The 20222-nt window shown below is 42.4% G+C and overlaps 1 protein-coding gene across 2 annotated transcripts in view; it reads right to left on the bottom strand.

Annotated features, from left to right (window-relative positions):
- dennd1c (DENN domain containing 1C) overlaps positions 1–20222 on the bottom strand; it is a 103105-nt gene that overhangs the window by 57855 nt on the left and 25028 nt on the right. For both annotated transcript variants that reach the window (XM_072248357.1, XM_072248358.1), the window contains exons 3-4: positions 6234–6277; positions 5152–5201 (exon numbers count right to left, since the gene is read on the bottom strand). In XM_072248357.1, the coding sequence (XP_072104458.1) occupies positions 5152–5201; positions 6234–6277 (94 nt within the window). The remainder of the gene's footprint in view (positions 1–5151; positions 5202–6233; positions 6278–20222) is intronic.

Consider the following 20222-nt stretch of genomic DNA (forward strand, 5'->3'; position numbering starts at 1 on the left):
TGATTGTGGCCAGGTACAGCTCCAATGCCATATTTAAGTTTACTGACAACATCACTGTTGCTGACCAAACCAAAGGTGGTGACACATCAGTACATAGGAGTGGGACTGGAAATCTGGTTGAGTAGTGCTACATCAACAACCTCTCACTCAACATTAGCAAAACCAAAGAGCCGATATTGACCTCAGGAGGAAGAAGGCAGAGGCCCATGAGCCAGTCCTCATTAGGGATAGGCGGAGGAGAGGGCCAGTGCTTCAAATTCCTTGGTGTTAATGTATCAGAGGATCTGTCATGTACATGCCATCACAAAGAAGGCACTGTAGTGCCTCTACTTTCTTAGAATTTTGCATAGATTCAGCATGTCACAAAAACTTTGACAAACTTCTATTGATGCACAGTGGAGAGTATCCTGGTTTGTTGCATCATGGCCTGGTATGGAATTACCAGTGCCCAGGAGCAGAAAAGCCTACAGAAAGTGGTGGATTCAACCCAGTCCATCACAGGCAAAGCCCTCCCCTCTATTGAGCACACTTACATGGAACGCTGCCACAAGAAAGCAGCATCCCTCATTAAGGATCCCACCATCCAGGTCAAGCCTTCTCGCCACTACCACTGGGCCGTGGATTCCACACTCCCAGGTTTAGGAACAGCTGTTGCCCTACCATCATCAGGTTCCTGAACTGCTGTGGATAATGTCACTGACTATAACTCCAAGCTAACTTTTGACCTATTGTACTCACTTTCAAGAATCCTTTTAAAACTTCACGTTTTTAGCATTCTTTATTATTTGCACAATTTGTCTTCCTTTGCACATTGGTTGTTTGCCAGTGTTTATTTGGACCATAAGACCATTAGATATAGGTTCAAAATTAGGCCATTTGGCCCTTCAAGTCTGCTCTGCCATTTCATCATGGCTAATCCAATTCCCTCTCAGCCCCAGTCTCCTGCCCTCCCCCTCTATCTCTTCATGCTCTGACCAGTCAAGAAGCTATCAACCTCTGCCTTAAATTTACATAAAGACTTGACCTCCACAGCTGCCTGTTGCAAAGAATTTCACAGATTCACCACTCTCCGGCTAAAGAATTTCCTCCTCTTCTCCATTCTAAAAGGATGGTCCTCTATTTTGAGGCTGTCCTCTGGTCTCAGACTCTCCCATCATAGGAAACATCCTCTCCACATCCATGCTTTCAAGGCCTTTCACCATTTGATAGGTTTCAATTTGGTCACTGCTTATTCTTCTGAATTCAGTGAATACAGGCCCAGAACCAATAAATGTTCTTCATATGATAAGCCATTCAATCCTGGAATAATTTCCGTGAACCTCCTTTGAACTTCCCTAGTTTCGGCACATCCTTTCTAAGATAAGAGCCCCAAAACTGCTTGCAATACTCCAAGTGAGGCCTCACCAGTGCTTTATAAAGTCTCAATATTACGTCCTTGCTTTTATAATCTGGTCCTCTTGAAATGAATGCCAACATCACAATTCTCTTGCCCACCACAAACTCAGCCTGAAAATTTACCTTTGGTGAATCCTGCACAAGGACACCCAAATCCTATTGTGCCTTTGATTTTTGTATTTTTTTCTCCATTTAGAAAAGAGCCAACCCTTTCATTTCTTTTACCAATGAGCATGACCATACACTTTCACTCTCTGTATTCCATCTGCCATTTCTTTGCCCATTCTCATAATCTATCTAAGTCCTTCAGTAGCCTCCCTACTTCTTCAAAACTGTCTGCCTCTCTACCTACCTTCATACCGTCTGCAAACTTTGCAATAAAGCCATCAATTCTATCATCCAAATCACTGACGTATAATGTAAAAAGAATCAATCTCAGCACAGACCACTGTGGTTACATGGTCAGCACAACATTATGGGCCGAACGCCCTGTAATGTGCTGTAAATTTCTATGTTCTATGTATCTTCTGCCTCTCTCCCTTCTTGAAGAGTGGAGTGACATTTGCAACTTTCCAGTCTTCCGGAACCATTCCAGAACCTAGTGATCCTTGAAAGATCATTACGAATGACTCCACAATCTCTTCAACCACCTCTTTCAGAACCCTGGGGTGTACAACATCTGGTCTAGGTGACATATCTATCTTCAGATCTTTCAGTTTCGGAAGAACCTTGTCTCTAGTAATTTCACTTCATGACCCCAGACACCTGGAACTTCCACATACTGCTAGTGTCTTCCACAGTAAAGACTGATGCAAAATACTACTCAGTTCATCCTCTATTTCCTTATCCCCGATTACTACCTCTCCAGCTTTGTGTTCCAGTGGTCTAATATTCACTCTTGCCTCTCTTTTACATTCTATGTATCTTAAGGAAACTTTTGGTATCCTCTTTAATATTATTAGCTAGCTTACATTTGAATTGTGTGGGCACGTAGCCAAGTGGTTAAGGCATTGGACTAGTGACCTGAAGGTCGTGAGTTCGAGCCCCAGCCGAGGCAACGTGTGTTGTGTCCTTGAGCAAGGCACTTAACCACACACTGCTTTGCGACGACACTGGTGCCAAGCTGTATGGGTCCTAATGCCCTTCCCTTGGACAACATTGGTGTCGTGGAGAGGGGAGACTTGTAGCATAGACAACTGCTGGTCTTCCATACAACCTTGCCCAGGCCTGCGCCCTGGAGAGTGAAGACTTTCCAGGTGCAGATTCATGGTCTTGCAAGACTAACGGATGCCTTTACTTCACTTTTACTTTACACTTGAATTCCATCTTTACCTTCTTAATGATGTTTTTAGTTGCTTATTGTTGGTTTTTGCAAGCCTTCATTCCTCTAACTTCCCACTAATTTTTGCTCTATTATATGCCCTCTTTTTGGCTTTTATGTTGACTTTGACTTCCCTTGTTAGCCATGGTTGTGTCATCTTGCTTTTAGAAAACTTCTTCCTCTTTAGGATGTATATATCCTGTGGCTTCTGAATTGCTTCGAGAAATTTCAGCCATTGCTGCTCTGCCGTCATCCCTGCCAGTGTTGTTTTCCAATCAATTCTGGCCAACTCTTCTCTCATGCCTGTGTAATTTCCATTCTAAGTCTGAGTATGAGGCCTCTGTCAGTCACAGATGACCATGGATATTGTGTCCTAGCTGTCTAGATATGGAAGCATGGGCCATATAATATGGAGAGCAAGCTGTTGCCCATGAAGAAAGCTCTCCCTCTCCACACAACTGATGAACCCAAAGGAATGGCAGAGACTGATACAGTTTGGTACCAGCAGCGTCACAGGAGCTGCCAGTCAACATTCAACTCTATGTAGGACTGCCTTAGGGACTCCAGCTCTGGATTTTCTCCTCGGGGTTTACTCCCGAAGCCTTTCCCATGAGCGGGTATAGCTGCAAGGCAGCAGAGGTTTGAGATCAGAGTTTTCCTTCTCCTAGAAGAGCTGCTAACCACAGATGATGATCCCCATCTGCCTGAATTCCCATTACTCCACTGTAATACCGATACATCTGACTTTAGCTTCTCCTTCCCAAATTTCAGGGTGAATTTGATCATATTATGATCATTTCCCCTGAAGGGTTCTTTTGCCTTAAGCTCTCTGATCAACTCCGGTTCATTGTTCAACACCCATTCCAGAACAGCTTATCCCCTAGTGGGCTCAACCACGAGCTGCTATAAAAAGCCAGTTCATAGGCATTCCAGAAATTCTCCCTCTTGAAATCCTGCACCAACCTGATTTTCTCAATCTACCTGCATATTGAAGTTCCTCATGACTATTGTAAAATTGTCCTTTTGGCATGCATTTTCTATTTTCCATGGACCACATCCTTACTGCAGCTAAGGGTCTGTATACAACTCCCATCAGGGTCTTTTTACCTTTGCAGTTCCTTCGTTCTATCCACAATGATTCAACACCTTCTGACCCTTTGTCACTTCCTTCTGATGATTTAATTTCATTTTTTACTAACAAAGCTACGCCACCCTCTTTGCCTTCCTGCCTGTTCCTTCGATTCAATGTGTATCCTTTACATTAAGCTCCCAGCTATAATCTTCTTTAACCATGATTCAGTGGTGAGCACAACATCATGCTCGCCAATCTGTAACTGTGTTATGTAAGGGTTTTCCTATTCTATTGTATTCATTTATTTTCCTTGTAAATGCCTGCAAGAAAATGACTCAGGGTATTATATGGTAACATATATGTACTTTGATAATAAATTTACTTTGCACCTTAAACTTTTCTCAAACAATTACAGTTCATTTAGAACTAAGAACATGTTTTATTCTAATCTTCCCATGTTAAATGCAGAATAAAACAGGCTGAATCACACACTTTACACCAGTATTTACTTCTAAACAGTTCATCAGTCTATTTTCTCTTGTCTTCTACAGCAGCAAGCAATCCAGTCAGTCAGGTCTATGTCAATTCATTGCTGTGGCACAATGTGAAACTTGCTTCATTTTTCCATTCACAGCCCAGAGCCCTTTACCTTGCCTGCTTCTAATGATATTTTGTTTATGACTTTGATATTTTCTGTCAGGATAGTATAACTAAATTATATTTAAATTAGCAAACAACATTTACACTGAAAAATAGGTGAACAGTTAAAACTGAAAATTTTGAGAAGAAGTTAAGCACTGGTTTAGCCTCCAGCAACTGGATGAAACCCAAACTAATTGCATTTGTGAATCCTATTGTCGACCAAGTACAAAGTACATTTCTTATCAAAGTATCTATACTTTATACAACCTTGAGATTCGTCTGCTTACAGGCAGTCACAAAACAAAGAAACCCAATGGAACCCATTGAAACAAAATAAGAGCATCAAACACCAATGTGCTAGAGAGAGAAAAAAACAAATCATGCAAACAATAAAAGTAAGCTAATAACATTCAGAACTGAAGTTCACAAAAGTGAGGCATCACTGCAGCTGATTCAGCAGCCTGTTAGTTGCAGGCTACAGCCTCAGTTCAATGCAGGAATGAATAAAGCTCGGGGAGCAGCAAGCAAAGACGAGTAGACTTCGCGGAGCAGCGAGCTGAACTGACCTGTCCCTCGTCTCTGGCCCTGACGCCCTGACCTTTTCAAATCTCGGGGTGTTCCCTGCTTTCGGACCTGGGTCCTGCCGCTTCAATATGCGCTGGGGCCCGAGCCCCGCCTGCAGGTCAGACATTCAGTTCTCAAGCTATGAATTGATTCTTACCTTTCCATATCAAAAGGGAAGCAGAACTTAGGCAGGCTTTGCAGAGATTCCTGTGGAAAGAGAAACAGGTATCTTGGCAGTATAGTAATCACAGTCTAGTATTAACAAAAGTGGTAGTTATCTCTATTGGGACCACCAATGACCTAGGTGGCGGATAATTTCAGGCGAGTGTAGATTTGAGCCATATAGTTAGAAAAGCCTTGTGCCTGGCTCCTGGGATCCCATTTTCACAATGGAGTTTGGTGGAGGCTGTGCATATATATATATAGGGCTAGTTATGTCATTGGTAACTGTGATTCCTCCTCTGAACGTGTAATTTGCTCATACTGGGTCTCCAGATTAGTATCAGAAAACTTCTGGTTGACAGAAGTAATAAGAAGACAGGGTATACGGTGGTTTTTAGCATGAGATAGTAGTTAGAAAGGTAGTGTTGGATGCACCTCGTTGGGATGCAGTTATTTTTCAACTGTAAACACACTAAGGGGATTCACTTACAAATTTTAAAAATGTTTTTTGTTCTGTAAGTATTTAATGTGATCCAAATAACCATCCTATAATCAAATGTAGAACATGCACTTAAATGTAACTTCCGTATTTAATCAGGAGTTCAAAGTAAAAATCATGAATTTGTCTGGAAAAGAGAAGGCTGAGAGGTAACACCGGGCTTTAAGTTTAGTTGTTTGACAGAGCAGATTAGAAATATTTCTGAGTGGGATCTGAAAATGCTCAGCCATAAATACAAGATAGGAATTAATAAATCCAATTGGGAATTCAGGAGAAACGTATTTGCCCAGAGATTGAAGAGAAGATTAAGTACTCCATCACATTAAGGTAAATGGCACTAATGTGATTAAGGGAAAACTGGAATAGAGCATGTGATGGGAATACAAAACAGGCTGACGGAAAGTGGAAAAAGGGGGTCAAATGGATCATATACAGACACATAGACCACCAAACATGACCTGTTATTCAACTGAGTCCTTTAGTAGATATTTATGTCAATGGTGTCCCAAGCTCAATTGCTAACCAGTTCATGACCATGGGTCCATGAGCCACAGAGCAAGATAAAAGGTGCATCTTACCTGGTCATTGCTGTCTTCTGGGAATTGCCTCAACACTGCAGGATCTGAAAGGGATGACAGAGTCCATCAAAAAGCGACTAACCTCAGCTGTCCTGGCCCCTCTCTTATCTACCCTTTAGGGCACTGACTTTATGGAAACACCATGGTACCTTCTGTTTCTAGATAAACTAGAAGTGAATGTTGAAAGGACTAGATAAGGTGGATAGGGGAGAAGATGTTTTGTATGGTGGGGGTATCCAGAACTAGAGGGCACAGCCTCAAAATTGAGGGGCAACCCTTTAGAACAGAGGTAAGGAGGATTTTATTTCGCCAGAGAGTAGTGAATCTGTGGAATGTTCAGCCACAGACTGCAGTGGAAGCCAAGTCCGTGGGTATATTTAAAGAAAAAATTGATAGTTTCTTGATTGGTCAGGGCATCAAAGGTTACGGCAAGAAGGCAGGTATATGGGGTTGACTGGGATCCAGGATCAGCTATGATGCAATGGCGATACAGACTCAATGGGCTGAATGGCCTAATTCTGCTCCTATGTCTTATGGTCTTAATACAGCACCTGATATGAAAGCTGGTTCCCTTGGCTAAATCAAGAATAGTGCTAAATTAACATCCCAACCTATGTTCCCTCTAAGCTGTGTGCGTATGCTCGCGCACACATGTTTTTCAACCAGCGCACAAAGGAAATTAATGTGCGCACAAAAGGTTAGCTACCTAAAATAATGTAGTAATTAATAATTATATCTATTGAAAATAATCTTTCAGCTAAATGTTTCTGTTAACTAGTTAGTCAGTTTTTCAAATACCACAATGCACGTCACTAATTTACGTCACCTCACCTATCCTGTTCCGGGATCTGGGAGACAATGTTTCGTGGAGTGACAAAGTTAAAGTTTTGCTAATAAGCCAACAACGTGAAGAAAACATCATAGTAGATACAAGTTCGCTGTTGACCTTTATAAATAGTCTTTGTGTTCACTTAGAAGAAAGGTTTCCTGAAGATGAGGTACAAGAATGGTCAGCTTTTGATTTCTCTACAAATGCAGTTTGTGACTTCACATTTGGTGATGAACAAGTTAGTGCCTTATGTCTAAAATATCATTATTTTCTAGCTGAAAATACTGTAATAGTTAGAAAGTTTAATGATTTCAAATTTTCCATGCAAGAAAAAATTAAATCCAAACTGATTTCAAACTTTGCTCAAATGGCGGTATTTGTACTTCAAAATGAACAGTTTTGCGACCTTGCACAGTTGATGGACATTGGGGGAACCTTTCCTGCATCTAGTGCATCTAGAGTGAGGTTTTAGCCTAACGAATCAACTCAAAAACAAGCTGAGAAACCGTTTAGGTGAATGTCATTTGGATATGTTAATGAGAATCAAAAGCTATCATAGAACCAAAGAACATTACAGCACAGATACAGGCCTTTTGGCCCTTCTTGGCTGTGCTGAACCATTTTTCTGCTTAGTCCCACTGACCTGCACCTGGACCATATCCCTCCATACACCTCTCATCCATGTACCTGTCCAAGTTTTCCTTTTTCTTTTTAATTTATTTTTTATTGAATTTCATCATCAAACGTTTTCATAAGATGTATTTCAGATACTGTACATATATTATATAATCATATTTGTCACAAATCTCCACATAATATTTATCTGATAGAAAGGAGAGGAAAGAAAGAACAATCGAAAGAAGAAAACTATGTACAGAGTAGGGAGTGATCTTTTTTTTTACAACATATTCATTGATGGTGAGAATAAAATCAGGCCTATGAGGTGTTATGTAGTTAAACCATTTTTTCTAGTATGAATAAAATTGTTCCAACTTATGATTAACAGATGCTGTTATCTTCATTTTGTAAATGTCCATTGTAATTTCAATCCATACATTTAGAGTTGGGCTTTCCTGTGATAACCATTTCCTGGTAAGGGTCATTTTACCAGCCACCAGCAGTACATTCATTAAATATTTATCTCTTTTCAACCATTCTTGAGGTATATACCCAAAATATATAACTCCCCTGTTTGCTGGAGAAATTGTGGAAATCAAAATGCAAACAATTATCATATTTTCTGGGAATGCCCTGTTATCAAAGACTATTGGAATGGGATACATACTGCCCTACAAGACATCTTTAAATGTGAAATACCCTTTGAGAGTTATACCATATCAATTGGATGGAAGTTCTATTAGTCTAGATAGAGTTTACAAAGAATAGGTAAATGCCAAAGACAGGAGAGAGAAAAAATAACTGAGTGACTTAAATGTGTATGTTATTTTGTTGTTATTCCGTGCAGTTTTATGTCAAATATTTTGTAAAGCTACATAAACTGTGCCATGTGTGTATTCAGTGTGCACATACTTTTGTCACAGGAAAAAAATTTGCACAACGTAAGATTTTTGGGCATACTGACTACTAAAAATTAGAGGGAGCATTGGTCCCAGCCAGTCCTGAGAACAACTATTTTGATAACAAATTTGACTGACTGTAATTAGACAGGTCTTTATTTAGAGATACAACATGGTGACAGGCCCTTCCGGCACCATCTAATTATACCAAAATGACCAATTAACCTACTAACCGGTACGTCTTGGAAATGTGGGGGAAAGCTTAAGAACCCAGAGGAAACCCATGTGGTCACGGGGAGAACATACAAACTCCTTATAGACAGCAGTGCAATTGAACCTGGTTCGGTGGTGCTGTAATAGTGTTATGCTAATCTCTATGCTACCATCTCACCGTTTCCTTGTTGGGTTCAGTAGCCCTGGATAAACAATTTGAAGCAGCAGGGAGACTAAAGCTGGGCAGGCCATCCAGATCTGGAGCACTGAACCCAGTTGACCTCAACATTTTTCTCATAAACACTGATGTCCCATTGACTTGGCCTCAACACTCTGCCTGATGTTCTCAAACTAACAGGTAACATCACAAATCTGATTATGTCCTGTCCCTCTAGCAGAGGAGGCAGTGGTGTAGTGGTAGAGGGGCTTGAGAAAGTAACCCTGTGTAATGAGTAAACCAACACAAAGAATAAACGTGCTTGACTTCAGCTATCTATCAACCCATTGCAGACATTTATATTGGTGTTGACAGAAATGTAGAGACAAGGCCTGTGTTATGTTCCGTAACTTCAAAACATTAAACTAGTTCACAGGAAGACACAGGAGTTTGAAATGAAAGTCTAACTTCGTGTTTACTTTTAGCGATGCATGCACGTATCACATGGTAGCGTGATGACATATGCAATCTGTGTATTTATACATATAACCCGTAAACTCAGCAGGTCATCAATGGAAAAGAGTACAGCTGATGTTTCGGAACCTGAAACGTCGACTGTTTATTCTTTTCCATAGATGCTGCCTGGCCTGCTGAGTTCCTCCAGCATTTTGTGTGTGTTGCTTGGATTTCCAGCATCGGCAGATTTTCTCGTTTGTGATATAACTCGTAATGAATTATTTAAAAACACACTTAATCAATCAACATATATACAATCAACAAACTTTGATTTCTACAAAATTTCTATAGATGTATGGTGGGGAACATTCTAACTGGATGCATCAGAACCTGGAATGGAGCCTCCAATGCACAGGATCGCAATGGGCTGCAGAGGGTTGTAGACTCACGCAGCACAACTGTCCCCATGGTCAAGGATATCCTCAAGAGACAGTGCATCAAGGAGGTGGCATCCATCATTAAGTACCCTCACTCTATGCCCTCTTCTCGTTACTACCATCAGATTAGATTCAACTTTATTGTCATTGTGCCGAGTACAGATACAAAGCCAATGAAATGCAGTTAGCATCTGACCAAAAATGCAAAGAATAGTATTATTTACGAAATAACTGTGAATAAAAGGTAAGTGCTACAGCACACAAATATAAAAATACTGAGACAGTACAATATGAGTGCAATACTGCTTAGCGCTGTGATGTGAGGTTCAGCAGGGTCACAGCCTCAGGGAAGAAGCTCTTCCTGTGCCTGCTGGTGCGGGAGCGGAGGCAGTTTTCACAACACGCTGGAGTGCTTTGCGGTCCGATACGGGACAATTGCCATACCACACTGAGATGCAGTTGGTGAGTATGCTCTCAATGGTACAGCGGTAAAAGTCTGTCAGTATCCTGGGACAGAGGTGAGCTTTCCTGATGCTCCGCAGGAAATAAAGGCACTGTTGCACCTTTTTGATCAGGATGGAGGAGCTCAGGGACCAGGTGAGATCCTCGGAAATGTGGACACCAAGGAATTTGAAGCTTGATACATGCTCCACTACAGCTCCGTTGATATAGCTGGGGACATGAGTGTGGCTCCTAGCATGCTGAAGTCCACAATGATCTCCTTGGTCCTCTGGGTGTTAAGGGCCAGGTTGTTGTTGGCACACCACGTGGTCAGGTGCTGGACCTCGTCCTTGTAGGCTGTCTTGTCATCTCCTTTGATCGGGCCAACCACTGTGGTGTCATCTGCGAACTTGATTTATGGAGTTAGAACCATGTACAGGAACGCAATCATAGCACGCAGCCTTGAGGCACACCGGTGTTCAGGGTGAGACTGGAGGAGGAGAGGTTGTCTGAATTAACTGATTGGGGTCTGTTAGTCAGTAAGTCCAAGGTCCAATTGCAGAGGGATGAGCTGATACCAAGCTGGCGAAGTTTGGCGATCAGCTTGGAGGGGTCACAGTACTGAATGCCGAACTAAAGTCAATGAACAGCATTCTGACGTAGGAGTTGGGGCTGTCCAGGTGGGTCAGGGCAGAGTGAAGTGCCACGGAGGTGGCGTCCTCTGTTGATCTGTTGGTGCGATAGGCAAATTGATGGGGGTAAAGGGTAGTGGGCAGACAGGATTTCAGATGCGATAGAACCAGTCTCGCAAATCACTTTGCAATGATGGGGGTGAGTGCAACTGGGCGGAAGTCATTCAGGCCCATGGCAGTGGACTGTTTCAGCACTGGCACGATGGTGGCGATCTGGAAGCTTGTGGGGACAACTGCCTGGGCCAGGGACAGATTAAAAATGTCCGTGAAGACCCGGGCCAACTGCCCTGCATAGACTCTGAGCACACGGCCGGGTATTCCATCCGGACCAGCTGCCTTCCGTACACTCACCCTGCTCAGGGTGGCACAAACATCGGAGGTGGAAAGTGAGAGAGGCAGTTCACCAGGCGGGAGATCCGCTTTGAGGGTGACCTCCTTGTTCCCTCTGTCAAAGTGAGTGTAGAAGTAATTGAGCTCATCAGGGAGGGAAGCAGAGCTGGAAGGGGGCACAGTACTAGGTGGTTTGAAGTCTGTAATAATCTGTATGCCATGTTTCATGGGCCAGGGGCCTGAGGAGTTGAAATGCTCCTCGATGCTCTGTTTGTATATGTGTTTAGCCTGAGAGATTCCCCTCCTCAGGTTGGCCCTGGCTGAGCTGTAAGCCTCCTGCTCTCCAGACCTGAAGGCTGAATCTCTGGTTTTGAGCAGGAGGCGAACCTCTCTGTTCATCCAACGTTTCAAATTGGAGGTACTGTACATGAGCCTGAAGACCTGCACTGAACAATTCTGTAACAGATTCTCCCTTCTGAACACCTCTTCATCCCTCTTATTTTGCACCGGGTTAGTGATAATAAACCTGACTCAGTAACAAGCAATTCCTGCAGAAGATGACTATTTGCAACAGGAGTTCAAAGACCATAAGATCATAAGATATAGGAACAGAAGTAGGCCATTTGGCCCATTGAGTCTGCTCCATCATTCAATCATGGGCTGATCCAATTCTTCCAGTCATCTCCACTCCCCTGCTTTCACCCCATACCCTTTGATGCTCTGGCTAATCAAGAACCTGTCTATCTCTGCCTTAAATGCACCCAATGACTTGGCCTCCACAGCTACTTGTGGCAACAAATTCCACAGATTTACAACCCCCTGACTAAAGTAATTTCTCTGCATCTCAGTTCTAAAAGGACGTCCTTCAATCCTGGTCGTGCCCTCTTATCCTAGAATCCCCTACTATGGGAAATAACTTCGCCATATCTAATCTGTTCAGGTCTTTTAACATTCGGAATGTTTCTATGAGATCCCCCCTCATTCTCCTGAACTCTAGGGAATACAGCCCAAGAGCTGCCAGATGTTCCTCACACCTTTTCATTCCTGGAATCATTCTCGTAAATCTTCTCTGAACCCTCTTCAATGTCAGTGTATCCTGTCTAAAATAAGTAGCCCAAAATTGCACACAATATTCCAAGTGTGGTCTCAGGAGTGCCTTATAGAGCCTCAACATCACATTCCTGCTCTTATATTCTATACCTCTAGCAATGAATGCCAACATTACATTCACCTTTTGCACAACCGACTCCAGCCAACATAGCTCTCTGGGTCATTGAGGCACACAAGCCTCCAAACCACAATGGTTTGGAGGTTTGCGTCCCTCAATGACCCAGACAGCTCTGTTGGCTGGAGTCAGGGCTTTATACTTTGGCTCTTAGTAGGGTCACCCATGTCAAACAGGCCCCAGGGTAGAGGCCAAACTAAGAGTGGTCCAACCAGTCCTCCAAGTTCAGAGATTCAGTTCAGGGATGACAACCCTGACTGGTAAAACAAAATTATTATGGAGACAGTAATAAAGAATCCTTCTACATCTGAGTGAGGTGGTATTCCTGAGTCTCCACCTGGGACTTGCATGGCTTCCTCTGAGAGGAAGCTACTGATGTGATGAAGCATGCCCTGAACACCACCAGGGATGGAAGAACTTTGCTGCTGCCCTAAATGCCGGTGGCGTAACGGGCAGTAACACTCCATTAAAAAGAATGCAGCAGCTCAGAACGGTGGATCAAGGGATTCTTAAGGGAATTAAGGACGGGAAATAAATTCTGGTCTTTCCAGCTACACTGAGGCCCTGAGAAGTGAATAAACATTAAAAAAAAAATTAGACTTTGGAGCTTCATGGCTGAATTGAGCTTAGCATCATATGCTGTTACTGGACTATAATTCTGGTGGAAAAGCATTGACTATAGCTCCTCCTCCTCACTGCCACCCACCAGCTCCTGCTGGATGTCTGGCCATGTATAATGCCCACTGTTCCTCCTATGGTGTCACTTTCAAATTCAGCAATTCATCTATATCTTTGACTGAACTTTGGTGAAGCCTAGATTGCTGGCAGGGTGACTGGCATTGCTGGGATTGGGTCTAAGGCAGGGAGTCAAGTGTATGGTATTAAGTGTTAAGAGAAGAAATCTGCTCTCCATCTTACGTGCTAAATGTGTAATCCTCACAGATTTTGCAGATTATAAACAATTTCTGAAATTCAGTTCCATTAACTTCATTATGCTACATTCAGAACATGCCATGGAGGGTTGAATTTCTGTACTGGGTGACAGGGTGGAGATATGTCTCTACCAAAGGAGGTGCAAGGCACTTCTTCCCTCCACTAGCCTGCAGATCACCCTTGGGAAAGGTGTAGCACCTGCTTAGCCCCAGATCAGGGTCACATGAAGCCATGGGTGCAGGTGATGGATGGTCATATAAGCAGCTGCTGCGTATCACGTCTTCATTATGCAACCACTGATGCCAGGCAGACAATCTCTGAAGAGTACTGTGAAGACACTGTTCTGAAGAAGGCAATAGCAAGAAAAATTTGCCAAGCACCATCATGGTCAACGATGACCCACGACATATGACACAGCACATAATGATGATAATGAGTTGGCTAGGTCTAAAAGTGTGGCTCTTGGTTATAGTATAGAAGCTGTAAGCCAGATGGTGTAAGTTCAGATCTCAAATTCTGAGACTGATTTAAAAAAAAATGCAGTACAGTAACAGCTGGAAAATGAGATTTGTGTTTTCCAACATTTCTACAGTACTCAGGTTCACAGAAAACAGGAAGATGGTAAAGAGCATTAGACCACCTTGCTCCAGAATTCAAAACAATCATGGCTGATCATCCACTTCAGTAGCCTATTCCTCCCTTCTCTCCTTTTCCCTTGATCATTTTAGTAATAAGAACTCTATCTACACACTTCTTAAATAGATTTAATAATTGCTTTCTGTGGTTCAGAGTTTATCTGGTTCATCACCCTCCGAGAAGAAAAAGTCACCTGATCTTGGTTCTGAATGGGATATCTGTAACCTGTGACCTCTGACTCTGGACTCGCCGGCCATTGGGAATACCTTTCCTTTATCTAGTCATAGGGTCATATAGCATGGAAACAAGCCCTTCGACCCATCTGGTCCATGCTGACCAAGGTGCCCAATGAAGCAAGCCCAATTTGCCAGTGTTTGTCCCATAACCTTTTAACCTTTCCTGTCCAACTACCCATCCAGCTCTCTTTGTTGTTTATTTACCTGCCTCAGCAACTTCCTCTGGCAGCTCGTTCCACATACATACCATCCTCTGTGGAAGAAAATGCCCCTCAAGTTCCTATTAAAGCTTTCCCTTCTCAGACTATGCCTTCTACTTCCTGATTATCCGACCTCAGGGAAAAAAAGTGAGTGCTTTCACCCTGCTATGTTCTCAAGATTTTATACACCTCTCAGTCTCCCATGCTCCAATGAAACGTCAGAAACGTACAGGATTCTGTGAGATTCTCTCCTCAAGCAAATCTAAGTATAATGGATTCATTCTCCTCAAACAGTGATCTTGTCATCCCAGGAATCAGTCTGATAATTCTTTGCTGCAATCGCTCCACAGCAAAAATAATCCTCCTCAAATAAGGATATCAGGTGACCAAAGCTCCAATTGGTATCTTCCCACAGCCACTACAGTACAGCTGGAGCAAGACATTGCTGGTTCTGAACTCAAATCATGTTGAGATGAGGGCCAACATTTTAATCTGTCTTCGTGCATGTTTGATGCACCTCAAGCCTCCTTAAATCTTCTCTCTTCCCAATCTACTACTACTCATGATAATGTGCCTTCTTTTAAAACCAAAATGATAACTTTGTTCTTATTACTGAGTTTTATTCTGTGAAACAGTTCTCAATCAATATCATTCCATTATCTTCCATTAGGTTTAATTTTGCACATTGACATCTTATTGTGTAACCTTATCAAAATTTTCTGATAACGTCCCACATCTGGTCACCCAATTATAGGAAAGATGTCAACAAAATTAAGAGAGTACAGAGAAGATTTACTAGAATGTTACCTGGGTTTCATCTCGTAAATTACAGAGAAAGGTTGAACAAGTTAGGTCTTTATTCTTTGGAGCATAGGAGGTTGAGGGGCGACTTGATAGAGGTATTTAAAATTATGAGGGGGATAGATAGGGTTGACGTGGATAGGCTTTTTCCATGGGGGGGGGAAATTCAAACAAAAGGACATGAGTTGAGAGTTAAAGGACAAAAGTTTAGGGGTAACATGAGGGGGAACTTCTTTACTCAGAAAGTGGTAGCTGTGTGGAACGAGCTTCCAGCAGAAGTGGTTAAGGCAGGTTCAATGTTGTCATTTAAAGTTAAATTGGATAGATATATGGCCAGGAAAGGAATGGAGGGTTATGGGCTGAGTGCAGGTTGGTGGGACTAGGTGAGAGTAAGAGATCGGCATGGACTAGAAGGGCCGAGATGGCCTGTTTCCATGCTGTAATTATTATATGGTTATAAGAAGAAAGTGGACAAAATTTCATATGTCAAATGCAGTGGTTATACACCATCTATTCTTATAATTACATCTTTAAAAAGAATTCCAAAAGATTTGTTAAGCATGATTTTTTTTCATAAATCCATTTGATTTTACCCAATATCATTAAGGCTTTCAGAATGTTCTGGTATCGCATCATTCAAAATAGATTCTAACAACTCCCCCACTACCGACGTAAAACTTACGAGTCTGCAATTCCTTCTCTTCCTCTTTTTTTTTAATAGCTCTTCAATCTTGACTGGATCCTTCAATTTTTGGCTACACTCTGCAATCATTGGCTATTGTCTTCAATCTTTGATGACTTATTTAATCTTCATAACAGTAACTTTATACATTGAGCCACACATTAGAAGTAAAGATGTGGTGCACAGTAGTTGTATGAGACTTGTAGACATGTGTAACATTCCTTTTAAACAACTTCTGTTGGTGAATGGTTTAGATACAAGAGGTTGCTGATTCTAGTAGCAACATATTTCAGCATTTTTTTCAAAGGAGGGAGTAAAGGGGAACTCCAAAAATGGTTGTAGAAGTTAGTCATATACCCCTGCATGACACCAGCCGAGGCTTTGGCCTATTTCTGAGCAGACAGGAAATGGTTTAATGCAACATGAAGTTGATTATTAACTGGAACGTCATTCAGTTTCTCTTTCTTGTATAAAATGTCTGCTCTATACATTCTGCATGGCGGTCTATTCCCTGAAAACACCATGGCATATGCTCCCGTGAACACATTGTCACGCTGACAGTCTGCCTTCTGCCATCTGCAGAGGTCTTGCCCCAACCAAATGTCGATCTGGTACGGAGCTCAACAGGAAACCTGTGGCTTCAGCATAATTTTAAGAAAGAAAAAAAATCCAGATTTGCAGAAATGAGTCATTGTGCAGCAGACTCCAAATCTTGAACCTGCTCTGCTTGCTTTAGTGCCTTAAGCTTTTAGACCTCTCACCCAGGCATTCACCTCTAGCCAATGATGGGCTATCTATGTATCACAAAGTGGGCTTAATTCATTTCTGAGAGAGTGTTGGCATATATTTGACTAAGGTACGTATCTTTGCCTAATAGGTTCTGTTTAGACATGCTCATTCTCCAGTACAGTATTCAGGAGTGTCTGAGTTCCTTTAAACAATTGCACTCGGATCAACCACCATCCTTTCTACACCTCTGTCCCATAGACCCTGGCTGAGACTGGCAAAACGTCACAGATTACATGAATTGTGGTCCTGACACTACAGGGGTGTTATTAAACCAGATTGATGCTGGGCTGCATAAAGGATAAATAGTTAAATGTACAGTTGGGGAGGTAGTCTTAAAGGATAAGGAAGCAAAAATAAAAAAGGTGAAGAGGCAGAGATATTTAGGGAAGAAATTCTGGCTGATGATTAAGTCTGAGACAAAGGCTGAGGTAGTACCAAGTCCTGGGAGGATTGAAGGGCTGGAAAAAATTACAGAAAAAGGAATATGACATGAAGGATATTGGAAATGTGGAGGAGAATTTTCAAACAGCAGGTTATGCTTAGGAGAATCTGAAGACAATAGAAACGCATTTCCAGTGGCCTTGGTAAAGTTCAATGGCAATAGCAGTATATTTGCATTGTACAAATCACCATCTTGGCTCAGGTTTTTACAAAAAGATGGTGTTTTAGGCTTGTCTAGTGACTTTACATCTGATATAACAGATCCTGTCTGATCACAGAGGTGAAACAGATTCAAGTCCTGGTTTGCACTCGAAGAGGGGACTGAATAGGAATAACCAGAAATATACCACCAGGTTACTCTGCCTGAATATTGTCTGTGATGCAAAGCATATTGGTGAATCTAAGGTGCCTCAGCTGTAGCCGCCTTGGGACTGACAGCATTCGATCCAGGTTCAGATATCATGAGGAAAGGCTGAATGGAATTGGCTTGTGTTCTGAGTTTTGAAGACTGAGGAGTGAAGTGACCAAACTGTTTCAAACCTTAAAAGAATTTGAGAAAAATGCTTTCTTTTTGGTGGAGAGATCAAAGACATTAACAACTTTAGCGATACAAGAGATTCTGCAGATGCTGGAAAATCGTGAACAACACACACAAAGTGCTGGAGGAACTCAGCAATGCAGGTAGCATCTATGGTGGGGCATAAACATTCAATGCTTCGAGCCCAGACTCTAGACCCTTCATCAGGATTGGAAACAAAGAAGGTGGAAGTCAGACAGAATAAGGAGGTGGCTTTAGGGCTTGGATGATCAGGAAGTGTTACTTCACAAAAAGAGTAATAGAAATAAAATGATAACCTTCTCCTTAAAGGACCGACTCTGTAGCAGTTGCTTGACTAAGGTCAGTAGATTGTTAGGCAAGGATGTGAAGGCACCTAGACCTAAATGGAGTTGCAGAACAGGATCTAATTGGCTTTTGGAACTTGTTTGTGGAACTGCATGACCTATACATTTTATATTCAAATACATGCAGATTTTAATTACCTGCACTTTGTACATTCCCAGTGAGTGGACCAGCTATTTAATTATAGTTGTTTAAGCTTGATTCATATCTCTTTTATTCATTTCCAAATAATGATTTCCAAGTAACTTCATTTTCTTCCGTTCAGAAGATAGGTGAATTATAGTCACCAGGTAATTTGATATCTCAGTCTGGATCGGTAGTATTTTCTCAGCTGTTATGTCATTCTTTTTTCCTTTTTATTCTTTTTTCTGGGAGTGCAAAACATGCACAGTCTGACCTGCCCAGCACATCACCCATCTCTACATTTCTCGACTCCTACATTCTTTTGAATGTATTCTCACCCCCTAACTACTCCCATTTATTCATTGATCAGATAATCCTGATTATCTCCATGGTCACATCAGTTTCAATTGATCAGAGACATTCCATATAACCATGTAACAATTACAGCATGGAAACAGGCCATCTCGGCCCTTCTAATCCATGCTGAACTCCCCGTCCAACCCTCCTTGCAGTTTAAGAAGCTAGGTTTATCTCCTTCCCGGTTCTGGCAAAGGGCTTTCAATCTGAAGCATTAACTCTTCCCACAGGTGTAGTCTATCCTGCTGAGTGTTTCCAGCATTTTCTGTTTTTATTATAGTGAATTATAGTATCTTCATTAGAGTCAGGTAACTGAACACAGACAAAGGCATATTTTGAAGCCTTCTGGCCAAATGCAAAAAGGAGAGGGAGGAACTAAAGATGGTGACAGAGGTTTTTGCAGACCCAGGCGACTTCTTCTAGTTTGTCTGCAAAACAGTTTAATCTCTCCTTGTGTCTCTTTTTCCTTTTCAAGGTGGCTAGGGTCCTGTTGGAGCCCATGGTCTTGGACTTACTGAGTGGCTTGGCGTTTTGTTATCTCCAGATGCGGCCTGGAAGACGTGTGCCTTTCGGGTGTGGCCCTGTGGATGACTCGATTCCTTGTTGATGTTGCAAACTTGTGGGAGATTGAAACATCGAGACAGCAGGCAGTCTATGGTGCTGTCAAAAGAAGGTCCCTGTACTTGAGTGATCTCTCTCTCTCTCCCTTGATGGGGAGTGAGATTCTGTTGGTCCTTGCGTCAGGGAACTCGCACAAGTGACACGGCAGATTATAACATCGAAACAGCGAGGGGTTTGGCACCCCTTTTGCAGTTGCGGGAGTGATAGCTCTCTCTCCCTTGCTAGTGAGAGAAAGAGTCTGAGACAGCGAAGTGTTGGGACAGACTATAGTTTTTGATGGACTCAGGATCATGGTCACTGGGGCTTTGCTATTGCTTGCACTGTGGGTGGTGGGACAGGGGGGGTTGATACTTTTTGCTGGAGTAAAGGGGGAAGGATTGATGCCTTTGCTGCTGCCTGTGCATGGGGGGGGGCTTCGGGATTCTAATATTTTCTGTCATTCATTCTTTGGGATTTTTTTCTATTTCCTGGATGTCTGCAAAGAGTAGGAATTTTAGGTAATATACTGTATACTGTACATTCTCTGATATTAAATTGCACCATTGAAATGTTCATGATGCATTTACCAATACTGAGGACACTAATTATATCTGTAGTTATGCTACCTTTCACACGGAAATTGGCAGAAGAGGGTCATTTACGTTCATAGTAACCAGGAAAAATGCAGGGAGCTTTGAGGATATCGAGGCCCTCCTTTGGTCGGGGTCGACCATAGCTGTCTATGTGATACACAAGCCGGTACGCAAGCTAGGGCAGCAGGACATGGAGAGCAATTTGTTGCCCATGCAGCAGGCTTCCCCTCTCCATGTAGCTGATGAATCCAAAGGGACTGCAGAGGCTGTTACAGTTCGGCACCAACAGCGGCACCACAGGAGTTGCCAGTCAGCACTGAGCTCAACGTTGGATTGCTTTAGGGATGCTAGCTTCAGACTCTTCCCTTGGGGTTACCTCTTGAAGCATCCCCCATGAGTG

Source organism: Mobula birostris, chromosome 32 (assembly GCF_030028105.1).
Source record: "Mobula birostris isolate sMobBir1 chromosome 32, sMobBir1.hap1, whole genome shotgun sequence".
NCBI lineage: Eukaryota > Metazoa > Chordata > Chondrichthyes > Myliobatiformes > Myliobatidae > Mobula > Mobula birostris.